The sequence below is a fragment of the Crocodylus porosus genome, unplaced genomic scaffold, assembly GCF_001723895.1.
Source record: "Crocodylus porosus isolate Cpor-Errol unplaced genomic scaffold, CroPor_comp1, whole genome shotgun sequence".
Classification (NCBI taxonomy): domain Eukaryota; kingdom Metazoa; phylum Chordata; order Crocodylia; family Crocodylidae; genus Crocodylus; species Crocodylus porosus.
The window spans coordinates 113707626-113717441 of NW_017728947.1; the positions used below are offsets into that span (position 1 = coordinate 113707626).

A 9816-nucleotide genomic window follows, 5' to 3' on the forward strand; every position below is an offset into this window, starting at 1 on the left:
CGATGGCATCATTGAAGCAGTTGCTCAAAGGAGCAAATGACCAAGTGGAATCACGCTGCTTTCCCAATAGCATGTGTTACACAGTCCATGCACATTAGCAACAGGGGGAAAGTTACATGCCATTACCTATTTAGTCTGGAAATAAAGTTCAAGTTAAGTTAAAAGTCTTGCACGGCAGGCCCTTGCATAGATATACCCAAAATACCAGGAGAAACAGCCTCGCCAAGCACATAGCAATCCCACGGCATCCTGATCAAACCAGAAAGGGAACGCACATATGAACATTTTTTTATTCTTCGAATTATGAGATACTCTGAACCTCAAAAAATAAGAGTGCAAGTTTGGATCAAGTTCTTATTGCACCTGATCCTGCTCTCCCGACTTTTTAATTAAAATCTGATGCTTGTTAGAGTGAAATGTCTTTTATTTAAAAGCACATCAGCTTCCAAACCCTACAGTCAATCCACACTCAGCACTTCCGCTTGTCTTCCACGTGGACTCTCTCACTGCGACGCAATCATAGGTATTATCAGGGTATTACAAACAAGTGAAATCACCTATGAACTAGATATTTGACAATGTCCTTTGCAAATTCCAGCCCCTGAATGTCAGGAGTATGAAGCATTACGTCTCCAGACAACGCCAGTTTATCGGAGAGAAAGCAAACATCTCGGTCACGCTCTTCTGGTGAGTAAGTGCACATTGCTCAACAAACACGCATACTACTTAGCATACCTTACCTGGAAAGAGGCTTTATTGAACATAGCTGTAAAATTATCTCTTCAGTTGAAGTACTGAATTTGCACAAACATTTTTCTACAGAATAAAAAAAATCAAGCCTTGTAATCGTTTTACTGCATCTTGTTGTGCTTTTTATATTAATATTTGCAAATGTTATACTTTTTGTTTTAATATTTATATCCCAATTACTTGCGTATCAGTTTTTAATCCTAGGGTGTTGAAAGAACATATAATAATAATAATTATAATAATAATAATAATACTCTTCTTTAGACAAAAGTCTTTTTTTTTCTTTTTAAAATGAAGTTAAAAGATGACATAATTTAAGGAAAAAGGTTTTCAAATTCTCATAACCAAGTGTGTAAGGGAAATTTACAATGCATTGGAAAACTGGCTGGTTAAAGGTATGGCATGTACTCAGGTAGCTCAAAATCATTTTTACAGGTTTTATTTTTTTGTAAAAGTGTTTTCCTTTTTTTTTTTAATTTTGCTAAAATAATAAAATAATATTTCACAATCTGCACAGAGTCTGACTAAAGGGCAGAGGCATTGTACCCTTGGTGTTTGGAATAAAGCCAGATTTTGCCGGCCCTCTTTTGCTGTAGAGTGGTTTTTGTTTGTTTTTTTTTTGTTGGTTTTGTTTTCTTCTTTTTGATTTTTTTTTTTTATATATGCACTGCAGTCACACACACACACCTTCTCTTCTGTCTAAAGCTAGGGCCAATTTCATTTCAAATGGAGGTTAGACGAAGAAAATCACTTTTGTGTTTTACCACCTTCTGCGCTAAGTATATCTGAACAACCTTTTGCTCTGGTTGACCCACTTGATAACCTGGTGGGGGGGAAAAAGTGTTGCTCCCATTCTCTGGACCAATAGAAGCTATTTTCTAATGGATAATAAGCTGAAAGGCCATGGCTGTCTGGAAGGTTAAACAACAAACATCTCATCCAAAAGGGCTTACGCAGCAACTGAGGTCCATCCTTCTCCAGAAGCGGCTTTGCTTTCTTGCCTGCAGCTTGCACTCTTAGGCTCGGTAGTTTGTTTTAGAAAATAGTTTGGACAAACCACATTTTAGCAGTGCAAGCTTCTGTGTTGAAATTATTAGCGTTATTTTGTTTTATAATCAGGCTTGTTTCATTGAAGGCACTTGGTTTCCATGGCAATTTATAAAAGATGGTGGTTTGGTTTCTTCACTTCATTAGAACAGATGACTTAGTTGGGGGGGAGGGAGGGGGGTTAAGTGGCCGCAAGCAAACTCCGATAAGCCTGTGTAATATGTAAGCCCAGGTGGCACATCCTGGCTAGTAATGCATGCAAAAGGAGACGGCATACAGTTATCTAGCATAGCCATGAGAAAATGAAACATAAACATCTTAAACAGCTTTGATTTAGGGCTATTCTCTCGGGGAGGTGACAGCCAAAGGCAAAAGGGCCTACGTTTATTGAACTCTATACTAAAAACCTTCTCGAAGGGAAAATATACGCCAGCTCTTCACGTACCCTGTTTACAGTAAGGTGTTTCTCTCTTTCTCTCTCTCTCTTTCTCTCTCTTTTTTTTTTTGGCAGGCCATTAGGTTTCCATGGTAACAAGCAAACTATTCATTTGAAACAAAACCAGCCATGACTTTGTGCTTTGACAAGGATTTCTATAGCTCTTTTTTCAGAGTTCAACCAGATGATGCTGTATTCTTACTGACCACAAAAGCACCTGCAGCTCTCCTCTTTACTCGGGCCAGATCACTTTTTTTTCACGCGTGGTTCGTAGCGAGTTATGCTCCCAGGATGCCTTTTATCCCCAGTGCTTTTTATTTTTTTTTTTTAAACTTTTATTTTTTTTTTAAACGTTTGAGTCAGTCAGTGGAGGAATCTTTGGTAGTTTGTTTTTAAATGTCCATTTTACAAAGACTCTTTCTTCATGCCAGTGCCTGGTGAATCTTTTGTAGCCTCTGCCAGAACAAGGTCACCTCTGATGACTTAAGACAGACAGGAGGAGGAGAACCGGGAAAAGCCATATATGTGCTAATGTCCCAAAAGCACCTGATCGCGAATCTACAAAAGGGGGAAAAGAGCAGAATTAGCAGGTGTCCCAATGAGAAAATCAACAGCCGTTTAATGAGCTGTGGATGACCTGACTTGGTGCATCGACATCATAGAGAGAGAAAGATCCCATGTGGAGAAAGAGAAGCTGGAAGAAAAGCAATGTAATTCCTCCCTCTATACAGTGAGGATCGTGGTAATGGTTTCGTTTTTAAAGATCTTTGAGATCTACTGATGGAAAGCTGTATATGAGAGCAAGGGGTTATTATTATTGGTGATAAATAAGGGAACAAGGATCCTGACTTATGCACTGAAGGAGGCAGAGACCTATGGAAAAAAATCATGTGTAATCATGTAATTGGAGAAGCATCAAAATGCACATGCACGATGGAGGAAATCGAAGTGTTGCTGGGCACCTTGCTACAGCCATTTCCTAACTCCTGAGGGCTGAGACCCCCTAATGTGCTTTAAATGTCCGTTTGTGTGCAGCGAATGGATCTCAGATCTCTGCCTTAATCAACTTTTTAAATGTTCAAAATAAAGTCCTGTGTGTCTGCTGTCTGAGGGCCAGGTTCTGACGGGTTTATTTCAGTACAGTTGTAACTTAAACCATGGGAAATTCAAGGGATGTATTTGGACCCATGTTGGTCTGAGAAGGTCCGGGGATTTCAGAGAGGTTACCACTCAAGGGCTACTCTGTGGGAGAGAGGCCTTCAAAATGTAGCTGGTATTGCATTAGCATACAAATCCCTGAAACTTCCCATGCTACAAGTCCTGTGTGTCCAAAGCCATGCTGGAACAAGCGCGTCAGAGCCTGGTCCTTGGACAGTAGACATGTAGATAGGTCTACTTTCCATACCTCTACCTCTAAGTGTAGTTCCCTGCTCCTGACCTGTCTGTCTTGGACTTGGTTTCCTTTCTCTTCTGCTCTACTGTTTTAAAGCTTACTTCATTTACATATCTAGATAGACACACTTTAGCTCGAAAGGTGGGCCCCAGTGCAAGCTTTAAGGTTCTCCCCCATACCACCCCCCAGCCAGCAGGTCATTTTGCTCTGGTCTCTGCACCTCCAGGTCTGGATTATAACACGGTTAAGGTTTCCAGTGCTAGGGAGCAGCGTGAGCATGCAAGACAGCTCTTTGCACTAAAGGAGGACCCACTTACTGATGGGCGGCTGGTATGTTTTCATACACTCTCCTTCCACAATTGATACGTCGTCAATAGCAATGTCACCTTCTATGCCAGGGCCTCGGATTCCTTCAAAAATGACCTGCAAAAAATCCAAAGAAAATATATTTCACACAGTAGGAAATTCATGACAACTGAAGCATTTCCTATGCCCATGTGCCTACGCTAACATGCATACATCTGCTCTGAGGCAGAGACATACCACTGCACATCCAAATGTCTACCATGTACTTGAGATGGGCTCACGTTTCAACTGGACACAGGAGATGTACAAACAACTGAGGCTTCTAAATTGCAAAAATCAGTCATAGAGCAACAAAGCTGCTGCTTTGTAGCTTTGAGGTACTAATTACTTCCCTCTTCAGACCATTTTCCAAATGTCTCTAGCTGTGTATTGGAACTGGGACAGAAGTGCAATAAAACCTATTTAACCTAAATCAGTTCAGTCTGATACTACGTCCATCCAGATTTATCTTAAACTGGTTTCAGCCATTTTGAAAGCAGTTTATATGCACTGAACTTCTGTTGTGTTACAGACTGGAACTACTTTCTGATCACTTATAACAACTTATGTGTAATTTCTATCCCTAGCCTTGGGTGGGACAGGAATTCTTTCCGGTCACACTGTGCACTGGAGATATGGCCCGTGCTGAATGAATGAACCAGGGTGTGGACATTCATTTCCAGCCTGATAATGACTTGGTAGTAGTGTAAAAATATGGTATTTTGCTCTGCCAGACAGCAAATGCCTAGCGCCTTCAGGCTGGCTTTTTGGTTATGAAGAATGAATTAATAAAGAGGGTATGTGATAACTGCTTTGTTTTATACACACAACTATATAAATCCTGAAACAGAGGTGGTCAAAAAAATACAGTCCATTTTCTTCTTTCATGATCTCCAGCCTCATGCCAATGACTGGTTCCCAAGGAGTAACTCTACAACCGAAGAACTGACACCAATTACAGACCATGAAAGACAATTCTCCTGCTTTTGGCACAGCTCCTCCTAAAATGAATGTTGCATAACAAAGCTACAAGTACCACAGTACATCAGACATTTTCCTGCATACTTAAAAAAAATTGGAACTCTGTGTTGCCAGCAGCACCTGGTGACACCTGCAATTATATCTTTTTGACTTTGTACAAAGGCCCTGTGGGCCTGCATGACAGGTGCTGTAGAAATAGGCTGTTTACTGTAGTCTGGCTCCATATAGCAAGGACATGTTGGAGAATAAGTATGCCGTGATGGAAGGAAAGATTGAATTCACTATACGACAAGGTTAAACATAAGTGTGCCCTCAGTAGGAAGTCTTGAGGTAACTCACCTTAGCCTGATGAAGAAAGGGTCTAAACATGTTTGCTATCATAAACTCTAATCAACTCAGCAAAATAGCTAGGAGGGCAGGGAGAACAGAGCTGAAAGAAGAACTGGATGTTGGACAAATTGTGCAATTCATTTGCCCATACTCCATTAGACAAGATTTGCACATTGGGCCTTTTCACTACCCCGTGGCCTGGCAGTGTGGGATGTAGTTCATCGATGTCTCCCTCATGAGAATGTCCTGATGGGTTGTGGAGGCCAGAAGGTCAATCACTGACAAGTCTCAGGGACATTGTTTCCCAGGCCTCTGGGAAGGTTTTGTCCCTGGCCTTGTCTCTAGCTTCCAAGCATACCCCAGATACCCACCACCATGCCTTTGGGTGCCCAGAGACATACTCCACAGTCATTCAGCAACTGCTCAGTAACCAGTTAAAGAGCTCCTCCCTGGCATGTAGGTACAGGGCTTCACAAGCCATAGAAGCAGTGAATATAGCAGTTGGAGTCCTGAGTAGCAAGGGAGGTAGTTTCCCCTTCTAGCTCAACGGTGGTAAAGCCATAGGCATCACATGTGCAAAGGTGGTAAAGCCATATACTTCCTGTGTCAGCAAGGGCAGCACTCTGGAGTTCCTGAAGACCCTAGACCTTGCCTGAACCCCTAGGAGATGTGTGTGTGATCTGTCCAGTTCCAATTAACCAATTCTTCACCTCTATTTTCTTGGGCAGGGACCAGGACTTCCCCAACATGATGCAAGACAGACTCGAGGGGAACGCCTCCAGACCTCAGGGTAGGGAGGACTGGGTTAGAGAGCTTCCAGAGGGGCTGAATGTGTTCAAATCAGCGGGTCCAGATGCTCTCCACCCCAGGGTGTTGAGGGTGATAGCAGGGGTTATTGCAGGGCCCTTGGCATGGCTTTATGAGTGCTTGTGGTGCTCGGGCCAGGTGCCGGACGATTGGAAGGTAGCCAACGTGGTCCCCATCTTTAAAAAAGGGAGGAGGGAGGACCCGGGTAACTATAGGCCCATCAGTCTTACCTCAATCCTATGGAAACTCTTTGAGAAGATCCTCAAGGAGCACATCTGTGATGGGCTGGCTTCAGGGATGATGCTCAAGGGCAACTGGCATGGTTTCATTAGGGGCAGGTCATGTCAGACCAACCTGATTGCCTTTTATGATCAGGTCACAAGAGCCTTGGATGCAGGTGTTGCCGTGGACGTAGTCTTTCTGGATTTCAGCAAGGCCTTTGACACCATCTCCCACCCCATCCTCATTAAAAAATTGGGTGACTGTGGCATTGATGCCTACACAGTCAGATGGATTGCAGATTGGTTGAAGGGTCGCACTCAGAGGGTGGTGGTGGACAGGTCATATTCGACCTGGGGAGAAGAGGGCACTGGAGTCCGCCAGGGCTCAGTCCTTGGGCCCGCACTGTTCAATCCCTTTATCAGCAATTTGGAGGACGGGGTGAAAAGCAACCTGTTTAAATTTGCTGATGATACCAAAATTTGGGGAGAGGTGAGCATGCTAGTAGGGAGGGAAAGACTGCAGCAAGACTTGGATAGGTTACAGGGGTGGGCTAGTAAAAACAGGATGTGCTTCAATACTGACAAGTGCAGGGTGCTGCACGTGGGCAGTAGTAACCAGCAGCACAATTATAAGATGGGAAACTCTCTTCTTGAGAGCACAGAGGCAGAAAGGGATCATGGAGTAATTACTGACTCCAAGATGAACATGGGCCGACAATGCGAAGTAATGGTTGGAAGGGCTTGTTGTGCATCCATAGGTGCATTTCTAGCAGGGCCAAGGAGGTGATCCTCCCCGCCTATGCGACACTGGTCAGGCCACAGCTGGAGTACTGCGTCCAGGTCTGCGCGCCCCATTTCAGGAGAGATGTGGACAACACTGAGAGGGTCCAGAGGAGGCCACCCGCATGATCCGGGGACAACAGGGCAGACCCTACAATGAGAGACTGCAGGACCTGAACCTGTTCAGCCTCCACAAGAGAAGGCTGACGGGGACCTGGTGACCATCTATAAACTCACTAGGGGGGACCAGACGGGTTTGGGAGAGACCTTGTTTCCTCTAGCACCTCCCCCCCCCCATATAACAAGGAATAATGGCCACAAGTTGTTGGAGAGGAGGTTTAGATTAGACATCCCCAAGAACTACTTCATGGTCAGGGCGGCTAGGAGCTGGAACCAACTTCCAAGGGAAGTGGTGCTGGCTCCTACCCTGGGGGTCGTTAAGAGGAGGCTTGATGCCTACCTAGCTGGGATCATTTGAGTCCGGTTTTTTCTCCTGCCCTGGCAGGGGGTCGGACTTGAATATCTATAAGGTCCCTTCCGACCCGACTGCTGTGAATCTATGATTCTATGTCCCCAGTGCTTTGGGATGCCCTGTATCTCTCTGGAGAAGCAGCTCTTGAAGCTTATGGACTTCAAGACATGGTGCTTTTAAGAAGAGCCACCATTGAGCACAGGATGGAAATGTGTATCTCACTGATGGCTACAGTGCAGGCTGGAAAGTCCATATGGACAAGACTGGCAATGGCCCACTCGGATTTGGAGAGGTGGAGAGGCCATGTTGAAGCCCTTTATGGATGGTCAATCCAGCTGTGGACTCTTGCACTGAAACAGCTGGCAACAGGCCAGAGACTATTGGGAATTTCCAGGTTCCAGTTGGCAATTATGACCCTCATGTTGCTGGCTGAGCCCTGGAGTGATGGGGCCTGGATGATGCAGATCTCAAGGAAGGTTGCCCTACTCATTGCTGCTGCTGGTCATCCCAGGTTGTCAGGAATATCTGCTCCCACCAGTTGCTGCTTGTCTTGTAGGCCTAGGAGTGGACACTGCAGAGAGAAGGTGAACTTCTTCATGGTCTCTTATTCCTTCCTCCTCAAGCACATTGTTCTCAGACTCACAGGAGACATCTTGAAGAAGTAATTTTCCAGTGCCAGGGTCATTGTGCTTTGAGCTGCCATGCTTCACCTACTAGCTATGGTATGTTAGAGGGTAGAAAGCATGCCCAGGGAGGTGAGGACTCTCTACATGGCTTGATCAAAGGCTGAGAGATGACATGCATACCTTCTCCGCTTCACTTGAGTGTATAGTGGATGTAAAATTGCCCATTCCTCCTGCAATGTCACAGGACACACAACTAGAAGTCTAAGATTCACATGTGCAAAAGGCACTGCAGTTTACACTCAGGTCTCCTTGCAAGCCTCTGGCAACTCTGGTCAAAAGAGATGCTAGGATGCCTCCTCACCAGCTGTGGAGCAGCGCAACAGTTTCATGCTCTAGCCCTCTTGGACTCTAGGTCTGTATACCAGGAAGGTGAAGGGACAGGAAAGAAGAGAGCAGCTTTGTGTGGTTTGTAGCTGCTTCAGCTGAAGTGGAAAATTATCCCTGTTTGGGGATGTCTGGCCTGGAGAAAGGTCAACAATATTATTTGCCATAATGCCTGTTATTAGTGATGGATTACTATTCTACTGTGGAAACAAAGCTATGTTTGTTCCCTTCCCAACAATGCTGTGATTCCAGAACTGCTGTACTGTTGGTTTAATTAGGTTTGCAGAACAGTGGACCTAGCCAGTGTTGCAGAAAATGTATTCAATAGCAAACTTCAAAGCCTTTCTATAGAGATGAACAGAATTATGCAATGAATATATTTTGTGAGCAGTATCATTCAAATGGTTATACTTTTCTTTTTTGTTCCATTGGAATGCTTTTGGTTAACTGAGGTGACAAGTTTTCACTTTAATCTGCTACAATATATGCATGAAATTCAATTAACTTTAAATGAGCATGCTCTGTTATTAAGAGAGAAGTTAACTCTTAGGACTAGAGTCAATCAGAAAAAAAGTTGAATTCTTTTTAGAGTAATATACCTGAAATACATGTCATAATGGTCTAACTATATTAGAGATGGGTCAAAAATATGCCATCACATCCTGCTGCCAGTGATTTTGTTTGGATGCACGTTCAAGCCTATTTAAATCCTTCTGGTAGCTTCCAACTTGTTTAAAATATAAATAAAAGAAATAAAAGATATATGTGCTTTCATTTCTACTTAGGTGAAATTTTACAATCTCGGCTCTCTCCTATGCCTGATGAAGGGTGTGCGCGCCTGAAAGCTTGCAAATAAATAAAATAATTTGTTTGCAGATATATACTTGGTTTAATAAAAGATATCATTTCTTCCACAAGGTTTGATTCCTTTTGCCTCTAGACCAATATGGCTGCAATCTGGATATCCAATTCTATTTATTATTTAATGTTTTTCTCATTGATACAGTTCACTCAGCTCAACTGAGTAAAATGCATGATAAAAGACCAGCAAGCCCTCATCTCACGGTGGAAATTTTTGGTGCATCTTCTGATGCATCTTCTGATGCACTGAGGGGGCAATCTGCCGGCCCGACCCCTTAGCCTGGGAAGTCTGCTGCTTCCTGGTGGCCCGCATCCGAGACATTGCAGAGAGGATCCCACAGCTCCTCCGGCCCACAGACCACTACCCCATGCTCCTTATTCAC

The 9816-nt window shown here is 43.9% G+C and overlaps 1 protein-coding gene across 2 annotated transcripts in view; it reads right to left on the bottom strand.

Moving 5' to 3' along the window:
* Positions 1-732: 732 nt before the first annotated feature.
* Positions 733-9816, bottom strand: part of MDGA2 (MAM domain containing glycosylphosphatidylinositol anchor 2) — a 665957-nt gene continuing 656873 nt past the window's right edge. For both annotated transcript variants that reach the window (XM_019550984.1, XM_019550983.1), the window contains exons 16-17: positions 3944-4049; positions 733-2791 (exon numbers count right to left, since the gene is read on the bottom strand). In XM_019550984.1, the coding sequence (XP_019406529.1) occupies positions 2703-2791; positions 3944-4049 (195 nt within the window). In that variant the 3' untranslated portion in view covers positions 733-2702. The remainder of the gene's footprint in view (positions 2792-3943; positions 4050-9816) is intronic.